The sequence below is a fragment of the Rhinopithecus roxellana genome, chromosome 15 (assembly GCF_007565055.1).
Source record: "Rhinopithecus roxellana isolate Shanxi Qingling chromosome 15, ASM756505v1, whole genome shotgun sequence".
Classification (NCBI taxonomy): Eukaryota; Metazoa; Chordata; class Mammalia; order Primates; family Cercopithecidae; genus Rhinopithecus; species Rhinopithecus roxellana.
Genome location: NC_044563.1, coordinates 10,447,584 through 10,467,869, shown reverse-complemented (window position 1 = coordinate 10,467,869; position 20,286 = coordinate 10,447,584). Strand labels below are relative to the sequence as shown.

The following is a 20,286-nucleotide window of genomic DNA, read 5'->3' as shown; positions in this document are numbered from 1 at the left end:
CCTGACTCTGGCACCTACTAGCTGTGTGACCTTGGACAGGTTACTGAACCTCTCAGTGCCTCGGATGTACTTCTGCGAGGGTCTCAGGAAAGGAACCGGGCTGAGGCTCCACTCGCCCGGCGCCTTCCCACCCATCCTTCGTCATCGTGGGCTTCAAGCTTTGGCCTTCGCCTTGGGGGGAGGAGGGGGAGACTCGAGGACCCGGCGTCCAGGGAACTGGGGGAGGGAGCGGGCAAGGGAAGGAAGGGTGAAACTTCGCTGGGCTGGGAGCAGGGGATCCTGAAATCTGCACTGCCTCACCCGGGTCACGACCCTGGACGAGCGGATTCCACTGTACAGAGTTGGGGGTTGTCTTGAGACCTGGACCTGCTCTGACCCCAAATTCCCGTTCGAAGCTCCTCGGGGCTCTAGCAGTTTCACGTGGGACCTACACTCGCCTGGGCCCGGGCGCGTACACCCTGTGGCGGAAAGCTGGGGAGCCCAATGTCCGCAGACCCAGCGAAGCAGGGTCGACGCCGTGAATCAGGTGTTTCGAGCAGCGAGTGGTGCGAGCTTCCATAGGGCGGGGGAAGGTGCCTGCTTCCTCCGTCGGGCCGCAAATCCACGGCACGTCCAACTCCAAGGCGGCAGCCAGTGGCCTGGACTTCCAGGTCATGTCCTCATAGGTGGGGACAGAGGACGCTTAGGGATGCCCTGTGGGAAAGCAGTTCCTCTCCACGGCCAGGTCCAGCGGGGAGTCCGAAACGCCACGTTGCATTATCTCAGGTCCCAGCATTCACTATCCCTGGTAGGACACTGGGCGCCCAGTCAACTCAGCGGAGTCTCCGGCCGGGCCATAAGGACCCGGGAAGGGCAGGAAAACACGCGAGGCGCCGCTTTCGCGACCACCCCAAAGCAACCTTTTCTTCGGGAACTGCCGGCAAGACTTGGGGCGGTAGAGTGGAGCTGCTTCTCCGCACTCCCCCTGCCCTCCGGCGCCCAGCACGTAGCCGGGCAGGAAAGGTGAAGAGTCTACGAGGCCTCAACTTCGAAACAGGACTCGGGAAATCCCGATTTCCTGTCCCAATAAGATGCCTTTGTTGTGGCCGCGTCCGCTCTCACCTCGGACGGCGGGGACTCTGGGGGCCCCTTGCTGGGCCAGCTCTATCCGCAGCCCCGCCCTGGATTTGAGTTTCTTGTTTTTCATCTGGGAATTAGTGTCTCCTGGAGTCCTGGCGGGAAGGGGTGCGTGGGAGAGAGGAAGTTGAGGGCCTAAGGCCATTGAAGGTGAAGGCGCGAGGAGGGGAGCCCTCAGGTCGACCCGCTGCCTCCCACCCGGACTCAGAATGCATGCTCGAGGACAGAGGAAGCAGCACGGTAAAAGTAGCACTTTTAGCTGGGTTTGAGTTTCTGACACGGATTAAAACCGAGGGGGCGAAGACTTACACTCCAGGTCTGCAGCGCACTCCCGGAGCCTGCTCACTTCCTTCCTCTACCCACCTGCGGCCTTTTCGGACCCTGGGAATCTTTAAAATGCTGTCCCACAGTCCCTGCCGTCCCCGGAACTGCAACCGGTGCTAAGCCCCAGGATGGCTCCAGGCGCACTGACCGCAACCTCCATGAACCACAGGGACTCAAGCCGCTTGTAAATCTACTCATCTGTAAAATGGGAATAATGGAACCTCCCTCATAGAGTTGTGAAAGTAAGTTAAAGAATATAGGCCGGGCGCGGTGGCTCACGCCTGTAATCCCAGCACTTTAGGAGGCCGAGGCGGGTGGATCACGAGGTCAGCAGATCAAGAGTATCCTGGCTAACACGGTGAAACCCCGTCTCTACTAAAAATACAGATAATTAGCCGAGAATGGTGGCGGGCGCCTGTGGTCCCAGCTACTCGGAAGGCTGAGGCGGGAGAATCGCTTGAACCTGGGAGGCGGAGCTTGCAGTGAGCCGAGATCGCGCCACTGCACCCCAGCCCGGGCGACAGAGCGAGGCTGTGTCTCAAAAAAAAAAAAAAAAAAAAAAAAAGAATAAAGAGGCCGGCTGGATGCGGTGGCTCACGCCTGTAATCCCAGCACTTTGGGAGGCCAAGGTGGGTGGATCATTTGAGGTCAGGGGTTCGAGACCAGCCTGGCCAATATAGCGAAACCCTGTCTCTACTAAAAATACAAAAATTAGCTGGGCGGTAGTGGCGCTCACCTGTAATCCCAGCTACTCGGGAGAATCACTTCAGCCTGGGAGGCGGAAGTTGCCGGTAAGCCGAGATCACGCCACTGCACCCCAGTCTGGGCGACAGAGTGAGACCCTGTCTCATAAAAAAATGTAGAGCACTTAGCAGTTCCTGACACATAGTAAATGCTCAATAAGTATTATAAATAAGAACAGCCGGGCGCGGTGACTCAGTAATCCGAGCACTTTGGGAGGCCGAGCGGGGTGAAGGCGGGAGGATCCCTTAAGTTCAGGAGTTCAAGACCAGCCTGGCCAACATGGTGAAACCCCGTCAATAAAAAATTTAAAAAGTAATAATGCCGGTGGGGTGGCGTGCGCCTGTAGTCCCAGCTACTCAGAGTGGGTGAGGAGATAGGGTTGCAGTGGGAGGATCGCTTGAGCCCGGGAGGCAATTACAGTGAGCTCTGATCGCGCCACTGCACTCCAGCTTGGGCAAGAGACTGAAACCGTGTATCAAAAACAAAAAAAATCCCACAATGATGGCTTTCACTCTCTGCAGACGCACGTGCCACATTTTACCTGCAGAAGCGCAACTAACCCGGCAAACAACCTGGTCGGGGAGGTATTTCTGCCCTTCTTGTCACAGATGAAGAAACCGAGAGGAAAAAAAAAAGAAACTGAGACCTAGAGAGGGGTCTAGCTTGCTCAGGCCGCTTCAACTAGAAAAAGGCCAATCTGTATCCGCACGCAGGGCACTCTCCTCCTCCACAGTAAGGGAGCCGAGACTGGGGCCGAACCGCGCAAGGGTGACTCCACGTTCCCTCCGTGGCACAGAGGAGTGAATTCTCTATCAGGCGACCAAAAATAACAACCAGCAGGAGCCGAGACCCGAGAGTCAGCCCCCACCCGACCCAGCCAGAGATGGGGGAGAACTGGAGGGGGTCGCGCGGGGGCGGGGCCAAAGCCCCACGTGCGCCGCCTGCAGCCGCTTCAAGAAGCCCTTTGTCGCTAGCAGCCGCGTTCGTGCCGCACTCGGCGGCTTAAAATAAAGACAATGTTCCCAGCCTCCCTGCGGCTAAATCGGGCGCGAGTGCGGGGGTGGTGAGCGAGCCGGGCGGGAGCGCTTCTCCGGGTCCTACCTCTCTTCTCTCCTCCTGCCTCAGTTTCCCCATCTGATAAGGGTGACCTAGCCAAGTCTGAGCAGGGAAGTCAGAAGAGTGATACAGTGGTGGGGGGGTGGGGGGGGCGTCATCCCCTTGCATCCGCGACTGCACAGACTTCAGAAGGAAGCCGCGTGGGACAGAGGGGGGCACTCAGGAGGAGGCAGGGGAAAGCTGGACACCCTCCCCGCCCGCCCACAAAATAAGTGTTTTTATTTCTAAAGGGACGTGTGCAGAGGCGGTGGGAGAAGAGAAAAGGGAGACCAAGGAGATTGGGGGGAGGTGGCAAAGAGGGAGCCTGATTCAGATTCGGAAATGGATGTTGAGTGTGGAGGCCTAACACCCCCACACTCAGCCACGTGTACGCGCACAAGTACACGCAGCCCCACCGCGCAGCCCAAGCCGCAGCCGCAAATCCAGGGCAGTCCAGCAGGGGGCATCCCGAATCCACGCCCAAGGGTAGGGACTGGTCTAGTTCTGACCCAACCCTGACCAGCTGAGTGACCCTGGGATGAAGGGGGATGCTCACTTAGATTTCTGTCCAAGCTGCAGCGTCTGCTTGACTTCAGCAGGGAGGAGGACAGGGTGCCTGCTGGAACCCCAGCTGGCTTTGAGAAGCACAGATGCCCCCACATGTACCTGTCATGTGTGCCCACCAGTAGCTGCTGGCCAAACCCCAGGAACTCCAGTTTCAGCTCCACTTGGCTCCATTGGCCAACTGGACTCCTGGGTGAGAAAGCCCCAGGTTACCCTCAGGCACCAGCATTGGCGGGGTTGTGGGCAGGAAGGGGGCGCTCAGTGGGGGAATGAGTAGGGGAAACCCCTGCCCCAGACTCCAGAGCCCTGCGCTTAGAGCCAAGGAACCCGAGTCCAAACACCTGCCCGGCACATGCTAATCATACCTCTGCTTTTCAGATTTCTCACCTACAAAATGGGGATAATTGATGCTCCCATTCCTTCCCGCCTCTCAAGCCAGGACTTTGACACAGCCCAGTGGGGCAAAGAACACAGCAGCCCCAGCAGGCAGTCCCTGCAGCCTCCAACTCTCCTCCTCAGTAAGCTCCCTGGGAGGTCTCTAGGGCCAAACAGAGGCGGTGCAGGACCCACATCTCTATGGCAAATGGCACCCCAGGGGTTCTATCTCTGAGGAAGCTCAACACAGAAGTCCAAACCAGCCTGGCAGGGAGGGATGCTGGCCTCACCCAGTAGGGCTGAGGGAGATGGGGAGGAGGACTCATCTCCTCCCAGGTACACACCTGTGAGCCCTGAGTGGGAGTCAGGGGAGACAGAGTTTGACAAGCTGGGAGGAGAGCTGTCTGTCTGCCTGTCTGTCTTCCAAGTGGAAGCTTGGGGTGGAGCAGGCAGGTAGAGGCTGCCTCACTCGTCAGAATTAGCAAGTTCCACAGTTGGGCAACACTCAGCCACACATCAGATACAGACACACGTGTGCACATGCATCCTGCCTCCAGACTGACAGGGTCACACCTGCATTTACACAGGCTACATGATGACATGAGGACACAGGGACACATACATGCAGGGCACCCAGCCGCAGATGGGGCAGGCACCTGGCCCTCTACTCATCCCCGAAAAGCAGACACCCATATAACCTCACAACGGGCTACGCATAGCCCAATGCTAGTGCACACAGCCCAGCACGCGGGCACGTTAGCTCAGCCCCCAGGGCGGGTGCGCCAGCCCTCTGGGTCTGTTCCAAGTTGGAGCCTCTCACGTGAGGCCCAATGTGTCATTTCCAAACAGAAGGAATCTAGCTCTCTCGCAGCAGGGAGGAAGAGCAGGGTGTGTAGTTGGGTGGGTGGGCGCGTGGGCATGTGCAGGGGGGAGGGCGTGTGTGTGAGGGAAGCAGGCATGTGAATACCAGGGCAAGTGTGTTAGGGCATGGTGCACATGGGTTGGGGGCTCTAAGGTTGGGTGGGGGAAGGAGTCCAAGGAAACAGTGTGCCTTTGTGAGGGTGTGTGTGCCGCTGGGTCTGTGCAGTGGGTGTGGGTGTTTGTCTCCCTGTATCCGCCTTCTCTACCGTCCTGGACTTTTAGCCTTCCTGGGCTCGCCTTCCTCATGTCCTTCCTCCTCCCTCTTGGGTCTCAAATTGGGTGCCCTGGTGAAGGAGGGGGGCACACTCTAGAACCTAGTCCAACCCCAGACGCTGCCTGAGGCTTCCCTCCAGCTCCCCTCCCTTCCTTTTCTCCCTTTCCTCCCTCCCTCTCTTTCCCTTTCTCCCTCCCCCCTAAGGCTGGCGTGCCAGGGGGTGGGACATGCCAATCACTGGCTGTGCCTCTCCCGCTGCCAGCACAGGGCGCAGCTCCCCCCGGGAGCCAGGTGTTTGGGTCCCTGGAGACGCCGCCGGCCCCCAGGGAGGCAGTGGGGCTGAGGACCCTACAGACCCCTCTTCAGCCCCATGGTGAGTACATTTGGGAGGGCTTGGGAGGGGCTGCTCTGAGGTAGAGGGTAGGAGGGTACTGGGGAGCGGGGGAGGGCAGGGACCAGAATGAGATGGAAATAGGGATGGACTCCCAGAGATAGGAGGAGGCCAGGGAGAGGTCTAGAGGGCAAGGGGGCTCTGTAGCATTGAACACTGGCTGCTCCAAACACTCGGCCTCCTGGCTTTGAGTGGATATATCTGATGTTTTTCTGGGCTTCAGCTGGCAGCGGAGATGGAGACCCCCCTCAGGAAACTGGACCTGAGGCCCAGAATGGATTAGGCTGCCTGGTAGAGGCAGAGCCCCCAGCACCCTAGGGGCAGAGTGGGAAGGGCAAAGGGCCAGGAAGCAGCCCTTGCCATCAGCATCCTGTGGGAGGTTGACTCCCATCTTGATGGGGGTGCCAGTCCTAGAACCTCCTCCTCTCCTCCCTCAGGACACCCCGAAACCCACCACCCCCGTCCACCTCAGCTCCCCCGAGATGGACTGAATCAGTCTGCTGGCCAGACAGAGAAGCTGGAAGCCAAGGTGGGTGTCGGGCCAAAAGCCAGCAGACCAGGCAAAGAGCCCCAGGGCTCTTTGGGGACAAATGGGCACATGAATGGTCACACTGGCCAGGGAACGTGGCCCTGACGTGCGCAGGGGCCCAGAGGACCATCCTTATGTTTCTAGTATCTTGGGTTCCCGCAGGGTGGATCTCAGTCCTATATCCAGTCAATGCATGGATACCAATGGGCACCCATGCCAGGTGCTCACCCCAGTGCCCGCAGACTGCACAATGTAGGGATGGTCTAGGGGCCATGAACTCTGATTCTCGTACAGCCATCAGCTCCTGGGCAGGCCAGCTGGAGGGGGGGTGGTCAGCTCTCATTAGGTCATCCAGACATGTGCAGTTTAGAGGTTATCAGAGCCAGTGGAGAGGGGTTCACCTCTTTGCACAAAACACACCTGCAGCTCCACCCAGACTGACCCAGGACCTCTGCCCAACTGGCTAGAAGGAGTCGGGCAGTCTCCGGTGGCCAGACGTCTCCTTTCTTGGGGTAATCAGCTGTTCACTGGGCTCTCAGATGAGAGTTCTCTGCCCTCTGACCTCAGCCACCTGGCAAGCTGAAGTCGCTATCACTGCTGAGATATGAAAAGGAAGGAGGTAGTGAAATGGGCTGCAGAAGATGTGAGTCTTGGCTCACAGCTGACAGCTGGCGGCTGGAGTTCTGAGAACTGAATTCTGAAGTGTAATGGGGAGTCCAAAGTGTCAAGAAGGGGCTAACCAGAGGTTAGAGGTCATATCAGACCTAGAAAGGAGCCTTTCATTGTATGGAGGGACGGAGGCTGAGAAAGGGAAAGGGACATGCTCATGGTCGGAGAAGAGATATGTAGGGATCCAGTTGGAGCTTGGGCTCCGCATCCTCAGCACAATGCTGCGCTGCCGCCTCCATGAGCAGGAAGATGGGGTGGGAGAGCAGGGGGCGCAGTAAGCTCTGAGACGCAGAAGCTTGGGCTCCCAGCAGGCGGGGAGAGGTGGGTGAATTGCACTGGGTTTCTGCTCTGCTGTGGTGCCATGGTGATGCCTACAAGGATGGAGGAGGGAGGGAGAGAGAAGAAAGGAAATGAGGAGGGGAGTGCAAGGAGCCAGGAGCAGGGGGCTTGCGGAGAGGAGGATGAGGGACCCAACACCTCTGATGCCACACTGGCAGAGTGAGGTCTAGGGTCCAGCTGCTCATGCCCACGCTCTGGCATGGTCTGGCCAAAGTCAGGCAACTGCTTAAGATCCATCATGGGTGAGCAAATTTGGCAGTGATTCTAGGGCTGATGCTCCTCTTCCAGCTAAGTGGTGTGTTTTATGCAGCATTTAACTGATGACTGCTGCCCTCCACAAGGCTGGTTGGCCCTCCCAATGGCAACTGTTGAGCCTTGAAAATATGATCAATTCTATCTGTTTACTCCCTCATTCCCAAAGCCAGGCATCAGGGGTGGAAGTTTTGTGCACCTTAATGGGTCAAGAGCTGCCGTCAAAGAAAAGTTAACCCTGAGGGGAGAGCTGCCCCATCTGGGCTGGCTTCTGGGGTCAGGCCCTAGCAGAAGGGACCAGTGAGTAGACCTGGCCAGAAGGAGCGCCCTCCTCATTGCATATGTGAGGCCTCAGGTGCCCAATCCCACAGCCCCCTCCACATACCTTCCACTCCCCAATATTATCCCCTCTCCCTAACCAGGGCTCTACCAGCTTCCAGGCCCAAAATCACAAGATGGCTCCGCTCCTCCCTCCTAAATCTCTTCCCCAGCATCCCTCATTCTCTCCCTCCCCTTCCATACTCCTTGGCCAGTGGTAAGTTCAGAAAAGCCTGGTGTTCAGGAATCCCTCTCCCCATTTCTCTTTCCCTGCCTCCCCCAGTGGTTCTCTCCCCTCCCAGTTCCTCTCTGAGCCAGATCCCCAGCCCCTAGGGATTGGTCCTGGGCGCTGGCAGTCAACAGTCTGGCCTGCTGTAATAAAGGCTCTGACCTCATCCCTTAACCCTTTGAGCCCAGGCTAACATTTTCCTCTCCCCAGTGATAAATGCCTTGGCATGTCCATGTCTGTCCTGTCACCTCACTTAGCTTCCCTGCAGCCGGGTGAGGCAGAGTTTCCTCGGTCCATTTTACAGACAAGGATGCTCTTGTCTATTTTTCTCCTATGCTCTCCAGCCAGGCAGGGCCTCACTCAGGGGTGCAAGGACCTGGCAGATGAGATGTGGGAGCTCGAGGGAGAAGAGGCGCCTCTGGACCATGCTCTGGACCTGGTCCTGACCCCCACAGGCTCACCTTCAGGCTCCAGGGTCTGCAGTTGAGTACACACGCGTACATTTATTTCACAGGTATTTACTGAGCAACTACTATGTGCCAAGCCCTGGGATAAAGCACTGAATGAGACAGACACAGCCCCTACCCTGCCCTTTAAAGGGCTCCAGCAGACCCACCCTCTTCCCACAGCGCTGTCATCACACATCACATGGATATACGACAGACACTGCCGCGCACACAAGGAGGCCAGATTCTGAAAGAAGGACCAATTGCTCATCGTTAACTGATTCAAAGCAGGGCTTGAGTAAGCTAACTGAGGCGGGCAAGGAGGCTGGCGAACCCCCCCAACCTCTCAAGAGCAGGAGTAGGGTTGGAGAGGTTGGTCTCGGAGGCAGACGGCCTGGATCCAAATCCTGGTTGCATCGCTGATGAGCTGTAAGGTCCTTCAGGTCATAATGCCTCAGGTTAGGCCTTTTGCAAACTGGGATAACAGGACCTACTTCCCGAGGAGTTGTAACAGATTAGATCGAGTTTATAATGGTTATGTATATAATGCTTAAAGCCATGTCTGGTATATAGTATGCAGCCAGTAAATACCAGTTACTATAATATTAGTAATTTTTCTTTGCTGCTATTTATGTGTAAGGAGTATTGGTAATGTTATTAAAGGCTTCTAACAGCTTTCATCAGGAGACCACAGTCCTGGAGAGAAGCGCCTCCCTGCTTTCTCACTATCTTCCTGAACTCCAGGCGAAACACCCTCTGAGGATGTGTCCCTACCCATCACACAAAGCTATGGGCCCACCTCCACCATTCCCAGCCTTGCTCAGCAATGCACATACCCTCACACACAAACACTCATCCTAGGAGTTCACCCCATCCCACAGAAGGACCACCAGGTCAGGACGGTCTTTTACCCAAGGTCACACAGCAAGACAAGAGCTTGCAGCTAGGCAGAGGCAGTGCCAAGGACTGCCTCGGGGGTCTTCCTGCTGCCCACTGCAATCCCCATGGACAAACTCACTGCATATGTGAGCCCCAGCCCCCATGGATGCCTTCACAGGACGTGCCCTGCAAATGCAGCTTCAAGCCCCCTTTTCAACCAGCTGGCTGTCCTGAGTCCCTCCTTTTTAGAGATTCTAGAGCTATCACTGAACCCCGCACCCTAACCCTCAGCCTAGGGCTGGTCTCCCCAGGGGAATCTGCCACAATCCTGGGAAACCAGGTTCTTTCACAGTCACCGTCTCACTGATCCCACAGGAGCCTTGGACAGGTAGAAGACTGCCCCACGTCGACAGTTAAGGAGACTTGGACAAGGTCACACAGAAGGGACTAGAGCGCATCTCCAGGAACCTTCTCCTGAGCTCTTTCTCTGTCCAAGAGAGGGCTGGGGGGTGAGGACCTCTGCTTCTGATACAGAGGAAAGGCAGTCATTCATTGATGGGTGTGTTCTTGGGCTGCATCATAGGGGCAGAAGATCTAGACAGTGGCAAGAATCAGGTTCCAATTCTCTGAAACTCTCTCTGGTGACTTCTCTTCCTGCCACCTGTCCCAGGAGAGAGGCCTTAGCCCTCATCTGGCATAGTTGGGGCAGAGGGGTTTTGCCGAGGAGGTGTAAAGGACACAGACATGGAGCCCACAGGTCCAGGTCAGAATCCCACCTCCGCCACTTCTGTGGGACCATCAGAAATCTACTTTGCAGCCTGAGCCTTAACGCCCTTATCTATAATAGAAAGATAGAGCATCCCATGGGATGTCACTGAGGTGTCCTGTGGTTAAGGGAAAGAATATATATTAAGTACCTGCCATCCAGGAGGCATTAATTATGGTGGTTAGCAATATGACTATTAAAATGGAAGATCTGATGGCCGGGCGCGGTGGCTCAAGCCTGTAATCCCAGCACTTTGGGAGGCCGAGATGGGCGGATCACGAGGTCAGGAGATCGAGACCATCCTGGCTAAGACGGTGAAACCCCGTCTCTACTAAAAATACAAAAAACTAGCCGGGCGAGGTGGCGGGCGCCTGTAGTCCCAGCTACTCGGGAGGCTGAGGCAGGAGAATGGCGTAAACCTGGGAGGCGGACCTTGCAGTGAGCTGAGATCTGGTCACTGCACTCCAGCCCAGGCGACAGAGCGAGACTCCGTCTCAAAAAAAAAAATAAAAAATAAAAAAATAAATAAAATGGAAGATTTGGAAGGGATTTCCAGACATCAAGGCAAGGGACTGCCGGCTTCTTCACCTCCAAGGACCCCTCTAAGAGAGGTCCTCACCCCCAAGGACTCCTTGAGTTACTGCTTCTCATAAGCCCCCTGTTCTGAAAGCATTTTTTAATTCACCAAAGTTATAGCTAGCCTTGCAATGAGCACCGTGTTCCCACCCCGAGCTGATGTCATTTCCAGCCCCAAGTGAGATCATGTAAGTGAGCCTTCAGCCTTGCCTCAGGGACCTGGGTTCTTTCTGTTCGGCACCTTGAGATGTTGGTTTCTGTACTCTGTAAAATCTCCCCAGACACCAGGCTTGTGCAACTCCTCCATTACAAATGAGCAAACTGGGAACCAGAGCAGAGGCGTGCTTGGGGTCTGGAGGGGAAGGGGCATGGTGGGAAGAGGCTGGGCATTGGATCAGGAGAAGGAGTGGAGAATAACAACAGACCGGGCACAGTGGCTCGTGCCTATAATCCCAGCACTTTGGGAGGCCGAGGCGGGCAGATCACTTGACATCAGGAGTTTGAGACCAGCCTGGACAACAGGGTGAAACCCTGCCTCTCCTAAAAATACAAAAATTAGCTGAGTGTGGTGGCAGGAGCCTATGATCCCAGCTACTCAGGAGGCTGAGACAGGAGGACTGCTTCAATCCAGAAGGCAGAGGTTGCAGTGAGCTGAAATCATATCACTGCACTCCAGCCTGGGTGATGGAATGAGAGTTCATCTCAAAAAAAAAAAAAAAAAAAAAAAAAAAAGAATAACAATAAGGCTTTAACTTTTTAACTGAGTGTCTGTTTCAGTGCCAGGCACTCTGAACGGTATCATCCTCACAGCTGGGGATGAGGGCAGCAGAGGAATGAAAGACTGACTGGTTGCTGATGGTCACACAGCAAGGAAGGCTCAGTGCCGAGCTTCAAACCCAAGACTGGGAACTACAAGGCCAGGACTAGGGTGAATCAAGCAAGGCACTCGCCTCGGAGCAAAATGTAAGAAGGAGACATAAAAATACTCACTGATCAAGAGAAATAATATCATAATAATATTTTTTTAAATCAAATAACAAATTCCAGCCCACAGGCTGGCTGGCTGTTTTTGTAAATAAAGTTTTATTGGAACCAGGGTCAGGATTAGGGTGAGGTGAGTGAGAAAGGGTTACACAAGTACAGGGTGGACCCTGTCTTTATTTAACATGTTGTTTATCTTGGATTTTTTTTGCATTAACTTCAATTTTTGTAAACATTACATTAAAATATTTTCTTGATTACTAAGTTTTGGGGCACCCCTTACATTCTGCATGGGAGGCAAGTGCCTGATTTTCACCTTACCCTAGTCCTAGTCCTAGCCTGCTGAGGTATAAGGAGTCAAGCTTTTTTTTGAGGCGGGGTCTCACTCTGGCACCCAGGCTGGAGTGCAGTGGCATGATTGCGGCTCACTGCAACCTCTGCCTCCTGGGCTCAAGTGATCCTCCTGCCTCAGCCTCCGAAGTAGCTGGGACCACAGGTGCCTGCCATCGTGCCTAGCTGATTTTTATATTTTTAGTAGAGACAGGGTTTCACCAAGTTGCTGAGGCTGGTCTCGAACTCCTGAGCTCACGTGATCTGTCTGCCTCAACCTCCCAAAGTGCTAGGATTACAGGCATGAGCCACCGCGCCAGGCCTAAGGAGTCCAGCTTTAAAGGCTGCACCATGCCCAGGCAGATGAGAGGCCCCTGCAGCAGGGCAGGGTGCAGCCTCTCAGGCTAGCGACTTCCTCTTGTCTAACTCAGCCTTTGCAGGTCTTTGTCCAGGGCCCAGAGCTACAGAGCTGATCCAAACTACCAGGAGGGTATGGCATGGGGGGCAGTACCCAATCTAGGAGCCAGGAGACCTTGGACTAGACAATGCCTTCTACTCCCTTTTCTCTGGGCCTCAGCTGCTCCCTCTGAGCAATGGGCATTAAGTAGCACTGAGCTCAGAAGATGACAGTGACAAGAACTGCACAAATTCTCAAATTCTAAAGGGTAGTGTTTACCAGTGGCCTCACTGGGGAGAGTGCCAGCCTAATCCCAGCCTCCAGCCCAATGGCTGACTTTGTTTAAGGGAAAGGGTATGGCAAAACTTAGTAATCAAGACAAATCATATTTTAATGTAATATTTTTAGAATTTGAATTAGCAAACTATGATCCCCAGGCTGGCCTTCAGTTCTTGTAAATGAAGTTTCATTGGAACAAACTGCTTGGGTTCAAATCCTAGTTCCTACCTTCCTTGCATGATCTCGTACAAATTCTCTTGCTTGGCCGGGCACGGTGGCTCAAGCCTATAATCCCAGCACTTTGGGAGGCCGAGACGGGCGGATCACGAGGTCAGGAGATCGAGACCATCCTGGCTAACACAGTGAAACCCCGTCTCTACTAAGAAATACAAAAAACTAGCCGGGCGAGGTGGCGGGCGCCTGTAGTCCCAGCTACTCGGGAGGCTGAGGCAGGAGAATGGCGTAAACCTGGAAGGCGGAGCTTGCAGTGAGCTGAGATCCGGCCACTGCACTCCAGCCCGGGCGACAGAACAAGACTCCGTCTCAAAAAAAAAAAAAAAAACCAATTCTCTTGCTTTTCTCAGCCTCAGCTTCTTTATCTATAAAATGGAAACAATAGCTGAAGTGAGCCGAGATCGCACCACTGCACTCCAGCCTGTGTGACAGAGTGAGACTCCATCTCAAAAAAAAAAAAAATGGAGACAACAGCAATCTCTTGATCATAGGCTCCTGCTAAGATTAAATGAGATTGGCCGGGTGCGGTGGCTCACGCCTGTAATCCCAGCACTTTAGGAGGCCAAGGCAAGCGGATCACGAGGTCAGGAGATCGAGACCATCCTGGCTAACACGGTGAAACCCCGTCTCTACTAAATATACAAAACATTAGCCGGGCGCGGTGGCAGGCACCTGTAGTCCCATCTACTCAGGAGGCTGAGGCAGGAGAATGACATGAACCTGGGAGTCGGAGCTTGCAGTGAGCCGAGATTGTGCCACTGCACTCCAGCCTGGGTGACAGGGCGAGACTCCGTCTCAAAAAAAAGAAAAAAAAAAAAAAAAAAAGAGAGAGAGAGAGAAAAAAAAAGATTAAATGAGATTATGCATATAAACCCTTTAGCAGCAACTGGCACTCAAGGGGCACTCAATAACAACAATGAGCGTTATTATTACTAGTTGCTGTTGTCATAGTATCAGACATTTCTTTTTTTTTTTTTTTTTTGAGACGGAGTTTCACTCTTGTTGCCCCAGCTGGAGTGCAATGGCACAATCTTGGCTCACCGCAATCTCCGTGTTCTAGGTTCAAGCGATTCTCCTGCCTGAGTTTCCAGAGTAGCTAGGATTACAGCCATGTACCACCACGCCTGGCTAATTTTGTATTTTTAGTAGGGACAGAGTTTCACTATGTTGGCCAGGCTGGTATCGAACTCCTGACCTCAGGTGATCCACCAGCCTCAGCCTCCCAAAGTGCTGGGATTACAGGCGTGAGCCACCATGCTCGGTCAAGAAGTAGATCTTTCTAGGCAGCCTAGCACGCTCATCGCTACACATCCTGAGAATTAAAGGAGACCTACTGTGTACCATGTGCCAGGGCCATTCTAAGCATCTTACATGCATTGATTCGTTTAATCTTTATCACCTGAAAAGAGGCAATGGTCTTGCTAATAGGTATTAATACCATTTTTCAATTGAGGAAACCTAGGCATATGGAAGTTATATCACTAGCAATAATCACACATCCAGTGAACAAGATAGACTGGATTCAAATCCAGACAGTCTGGCTCCAGAGTCCAGGTTGCACATGCCCCCTCATGTGCAAACTGTCCCAGACACACAAGCACACACTACCAGCCACAGTCCTTGCTCATTCTGTCCCCCACTGAACTCACCACGCTGAAAGTGACTTGCGCACACTGAGGGTTCACGGCAAGCCATGGAGATGCCCTCAGCCACAAACCACCCAGGTCACCTATCACAGCAGCCTGTCACAGGCCAGGTGCCCAAGGAACACCGGGGCTCAGTGGACCCTTGACCAACATCTCTCCCTTGGAATTTTCCCAACAGTATAGCCCCTGAAAGCCACAGCTGAGGGTCAGGGGACCATCAATCTCTTCAATGGACAGATGGACACCTGAGGCAGAACAGGAAGGGACCCACCAAATCACATGGCCGCAAAGCCCCTGGCTGAGCTGCCTAGACCCTCACCCTTCCATCTGGCTTCACTGTGGCTGTGGGGGCCTCCTGCCCAGCCAGCAGGTTGTTAAGGGCCGTGGTCTTTCTCTTTACTCAGCCTTAGTACCTGGACCAGATTCCAGATCCAAGAAAAGTCTGGGGGATCTTCCCATTCCCCTTGCTTCCCCCCACTTAGCTGGGGCCCAGGAACAGAGCCAGGAGAGGGAGGGAAGCCTCCCACACCCCATATGGGACCAGACCCCCCTGAGCTAGGAGCTGAGGCCCTCATTCCTGCTTCCTGCTTCTGCCCCAGACCTTCTTTTATTGGTGGTGGTTTTTCGTTTTTTTTTTTTTTTTTTTTTTTTCTGAGACGGAGTCTCGCTCTGTTGCCCAGGCTGGAGTGCAGTGGCACAATCTCGACTCACTGCAACCTCCGCCTCCTGGGTTCAAGCAATTCTCCTGCCTCAGCCTCCCGAGTAGCTGGGACTACAGACACCCGCCACCGCGCCCGGCTAATTATTTCCATTTTTAGTAGAGATGGGGTTTCACCATGTTAGCCAGGATGGTCTCGATCTCCTGACCTCATGATCTCGCTGCCTTGGCCTCCCAAAGTGCTGGGATTACAGGCGTGAGCCACCGTGCCGGCCTGCCCCAGACCTTCTTACTGCCAAGTGAGTGTCTGAGTCCAGCCCAATTTTCCCTGCTGCCCTCATGGAGAATTCAGTTCAGCCCCAAATACCACCCACTACATACATATGTAAACCCACATGCACAGAAAAACGTGCAGAAAAAAATATACACATGCACACACCCCTAAGGTCCCTCTGTTCCCATCTCTGTTGATCTTCTCAGGAGCTCCCTTTTCTTCCCATCTCTCCTTATTAGTGGAAGAATCCCACTAGAGCACCACATACCCAGGGAGGGTGAGAATGGGTTCTTTTCTTTTTTTCCTCTTTTAGGACACATTTCTGTTCTCGCGGGTTCTATCATACTATCTCTGTCACCACGGCCAAGCCTTGCAGCTGCTCAGAGCCACAGTTGCCTCACAGCGAGATGGGCGTAATAAGAGCCCTTTCTCCTAGACACGTACAACAGTTAAATTAGATAATTCGTTTAGGTGGCTAGCACTGTGTCTGGCATGCAGTGACTACTCAGTAAGTGAGGCCTTTAATAAAGTTGAGTGAAACGCTTTGAGAATTTGGCAGGACTGTATACAAAGTGAGTTTCCCAACTCCTGCCACCCGAGTTATGTAAGACAGGAATTTGCGGTCATTTCCCAGTGAGAAAATTGAGGCCAAGAGTCTGAATGGTAACACTGGAATGAAGATTCAAATCCCTGGATCCCAAAGCCACTCCACGCTGCTGGCAAATCCACTTATGGCTGGGAAAGTGCATGATAAATGACCATGAGTGGGCATCAGTAAGGGAGGCCGGTGCTATCTGCTCTGAAGCTCTGCAAGGGCAGGCGTTACATCCCCAGCATCTTCCAATAAGGGCTATCAGAAATGTCCAGTGGCCCAACCAAAGCCCATGTCCTCTCTTTTCAGGTGATGACTTTCCTCTGAGGAAGCCCTGTAGCGTGCCTGGAGGAAGGGGCTCTCCAACCCCAGCCCCGCCTAGCCACCATGAACACCTCAGCCCCACCTGCTGTCAGCCCCAACATCACCGTCCTGGCACCAGGAAAGGGTCCCTGGCAAGTGGCCTTCATTGGGATCACCACGGGCCTTCTGTCGCTAGCCACAGTGACAGGCAACCTGCTGGTACTCATCTCCTTCAAGGTCAACACGGAGCTCAAGACAGTCAATAACTACTTCCTGCTGAGCCTGGCCTGTGCTGACCTCATCATCGGTACCTTCTCCATGAACCTCTATACCACGTACCTGCTCATGGGCCACTGGGCTCTGGGCACACTGGCTTGCGACCTCTGGCTGGCCCTGGACTATGTGGCCAGCAATGCTTCTGTCATGAATCTGCTGCTCATCAGTTTTGACCGCTACTTCTCCGTGACTCGGCCCCTGAGCTACCGCGCCAAGCGCACACCCCGCCGGGCAGCCCTGATGATCGGCCTGGCCTGGCTGGTTTCCTTTGTCCTCTGGGCCCCAGCCATCCTCTTCTGGCAGTACCTGGTAGGGGAGCGGACAGTGCTGGCTGGGCAGTGCTACATCCAGTTCCTCTCCCAGCCCATCATCACCTTTGGCACAGCCATGGCCGCCTTCTACCTCCCTGTCACAGTCATGTGCACGCTCTACTGGCGCATCTACCGGGAGACAGAGAATCGAGCACGGGAGCTGGCAGCCCTTCAGGGCTCCGAGACGCCAGGCAAAGGGGGTGGCAGCAGCAGCAGCTCAGAGAGGTCTCAGCCAGGGGCTGAGGGTTCACCAGAGACTCCTCCAGGCCGTTGCTGTCGCTGCTGCCGGGCCCCCAGGCTGCTGCAGGCCTACAGCTGGAAGGAAGAAGAGGAAGAGGATGAAGGCTCCATGGAGTCCCTCACATCCTCTGAGGGAGAGGAGCCTGGCTCCGAAGTGGTGATCAAGATGCCAATGGTGGACCCGGAGGCACAGGCTCCCACCAAGCAGCCCCCCCGGAGCTCCCCAAATACAGTGAAGAGGCCAACTAAGAAAGGGCGTGATCGAGCTGGCAAGGGCCAGAAGCCCCGTGGGAAGGAGCAGCTGGCCAAGCGGAAGACCTTCTCACTGGTCAAGGAGAAGAAGGCGGCTCGGACCCTGAGTGCCATCCTCCTGGCCTTCATCCTCACCTGGACACCGTACAACATCATGGTGCTGGTGTCCACCTTCTGCAAGGACTGTGTTCCCGAGACCCTGTGGGAGCTGGGCTACTGGCTGTGCTACGTCAACAGCACCATCAACCCCATGTGCTATGCGCTCTGCAACAAAGCCTTCCGGGACACCTTTCGCCTGCTGCTGCTTTGCCGCTGGGACAAGAGACGCTGGCGCAAGATCCCCAAGCGCCCTGGCTCCGTGCACCGCACCCCGTCCCGCCAATGCTGATGGTCCCCTCTCCTGTATCCCTCTACCCCAGTCCCCAGGAGAGGTCAGTGGGAAGTGGGCAGGGGCTGCATCCTCAGCCCCAGGGCCCTGCTCAGGCCTCACCTGGCTTCCCAGGCCCCTGGGTCACCTTCCTGGGCAGCCCAGAGAGACCCTGCCAACTTTCCAGACTTTGCTATTCCCAGGCAGGGAGGGAAACCTGGGGAACTGGTTTTTCTGTTCCCTGCTAAGTGAGAATGGGCTCTTCACCAGGAAGAAGGCCCGGGAGGAGGATCCGGGCTTTGGACTCCTTGTTTGCCTTTAGGCAGGAAGTCAGGAGCCAGCAGGGCGGGCCAGGAGAAAGAAGGCTTAACATTAAGTATTCCTTGGCCCAGCGGCCGCCCGGATTGTGGTGTTGAGATGGTGCGCCGTGGGGGGCACAGTCAGGAACTGAACCGGCCACTGGGAGAAAAGCCTGACTACAGGGAGCTGGGGAACCCGACCTGGGGATCCCCTCACTTCATAGGCAGAGCCCGACCACCTGGGCCCTAGGCATACTCTCCAGGATTGTCCAGACCCCCGACATATGTCCCCAGAGGGTCCCTAGGTGGGTCAACTCCAAGGCAAATGTCCAAGCATCAGCAAGACAATGACACTGGAGGGGTCCGGCTTGGCTAGTCACACATCAAGTCCCAAGGCAGCAACAGGACCGGGAGCCAGGTGTGCTGACTGTCCTACAGTATCATTTTCCTGGGAGTGGGAGTCAAGTGTGTCTGCTATCCAGCCCCACATCCATACCTCCTGCCCCAGAGAAGCCTCAGTCCCTCCCTCCTGGCTCACAGCCACCACCTGGAGGATCTGCTCCATGCAGATGTAGCCAGGCCTCCCGCATGCTGCCTGCCTCCGGCCCTGCCCCACACAGGCCTGGCCCAGCCAGCAGGTTCTCTCCTGTGAGCTCCCCAATCCAACCCGTGCATGGCCTCCCAGCCACCCGGATCTCCAGGCCCAGCCTGGCCCCAAATGTTCTTTCCTTCATCCTCAGCAAGTGCTGAGTCTGTGAATAAAGCCACATAACCAGCAGGCACTAAGGTGCCTTCCTCCCTGTGTTGGCTCAAGGCCTTGGTCTCAGGCCAGGGCTGGATGGGGCAGGGAGGGCCCAAGTACTTTGGAATGTGGGCCGTGGCCCTGAAAGTGGTTCTAGGAGGGACAGCACTGCATGGTTGGATCTACTAAAGCCTGGGGACCCCGGCACCACGGAGTCCCTGGCTCAGGTGAGTGGGGCTATAAAAGGCAGACTTGACCTCTGAAAGTGAGGCAGCTGGGTCAAATAAACCACCCCTGCCCACATCCCTGCATATTCTCTATTGGCTCTGCCATACCCAGGGAGAACAGAACTCTTCCAAACCCCCACTTACACATGAGGAGATAAGGCCCAGAGATCCAGGAGGATTGTTCAGGGTTACCCCACAAAGCAACACCCAGACTTCCAGGTAATTCATAGCCTCCTGACCTCTGGACTCTTCCGTGAGTAGATGAGAGGCCTAAAGTATTTGGGCCAAAACACACCATGAGGATGACCCTCAGGTCAGGTTATAAGGCACTTCTTTGGAGAAGGGTCCCCAAAGCCCAACGCAAAGGAATTCTAGAGAGGTTAATCCCATAGTCTGGAGTAGTGGTTTCCAAGACCGTCACCGGGTTCAGCGATTTGCTAGAACGATGCATAGAACTCAGCAAAGCTATTATCCTCACAGTTTATTACAGTGAAAGAACACAGAGCATAAAACAGCAACAGCAAAAGGTGCACAGAGCAGAGACGAGGAGAGACCAGATACAAACTTCCAGCTGTCCTCTCCCAGTGGAGTCGTGCAGACTGTGCCCAGTCTTCCAAGCAATGATGTATGACAACAAAATGAAGTACTGCCAACCAAGAAAGCTCAGCAGAGCTTTGGTGTCCAATGTTCTTGCTGGAGGCTGGTCATGTAAGCATGGTTGACCACCCACATGGCTGACCTTACTTAGTCTCCAGCCCTTCCAGAAGTTAAACTGATACCTTGTGGCCCAAGGAGCAAAGGTAAGCAAAAACACTTACCAGGCAGGATATTCCAAGGGTTTAGTGTTATCTTCCAGGAGCCAGGCAAGGCCAAACCTTTCTTTGAAATGTGCAAATGTGCAGGGTTCGGATCATCCAGACCTACTGAGTGAATCTGTCATTTCACAGTGGTTCTGATCAGTAGCCTCAGTATCACCTGGGAACTTGTTAGCTATAAGAATTCTCAGGGTCCCCCTAGATTCACTAAATCAGAAACTCTGTGGAACTCACCACCTGTTTTTAACAAGCCCTCTAGGTGTTGTGATGCAGGGTAAAGTTTGAGAATCGTTGGCCTAGAGGGATGAGGCCTGGG

General features: G+C 54.6%; 1 protein-coding gene across 1 annotated transcript; it reads left to right on the top strand.

The window, feature by feature from the left end:
• The first annotated feature begins 5,403 nt into the window (after window positions 1-5,403).
• Window positions 5,404-18,968, top strand: CHRM1 (cholinergic receptor muscarinic 1). The gene is made up of 2 exons (XM_010376533.2): window positions 5,404-5,726; window positions 16,448-18,968. Exon 2 carries the CDS (start codon window positions 16,526-16,528, stop codon window positions 17,906-17,908), a length of 1,383 nt encoding a protein of 460 aa, XP_010374835.1. The 5' UTR covers window positions 5,404-5,726; window positions 16,448-16,525; the 3' UTR covers window positions 17,909-18,968.
• The last annotated feature ends 1,318 nt before the right edge of the window (window positions 18,969-20,286 follow it).

Bases quoted from the DNA above. Each gene is read 5' to 3' on its own strand.
- CHRM1 (XM_010376533.2), top strand. From the start codon at position 16,526: ATGAACACCTCAGCCCCACCTGCTGTCAGCCCCAACATCACCGTCCTG.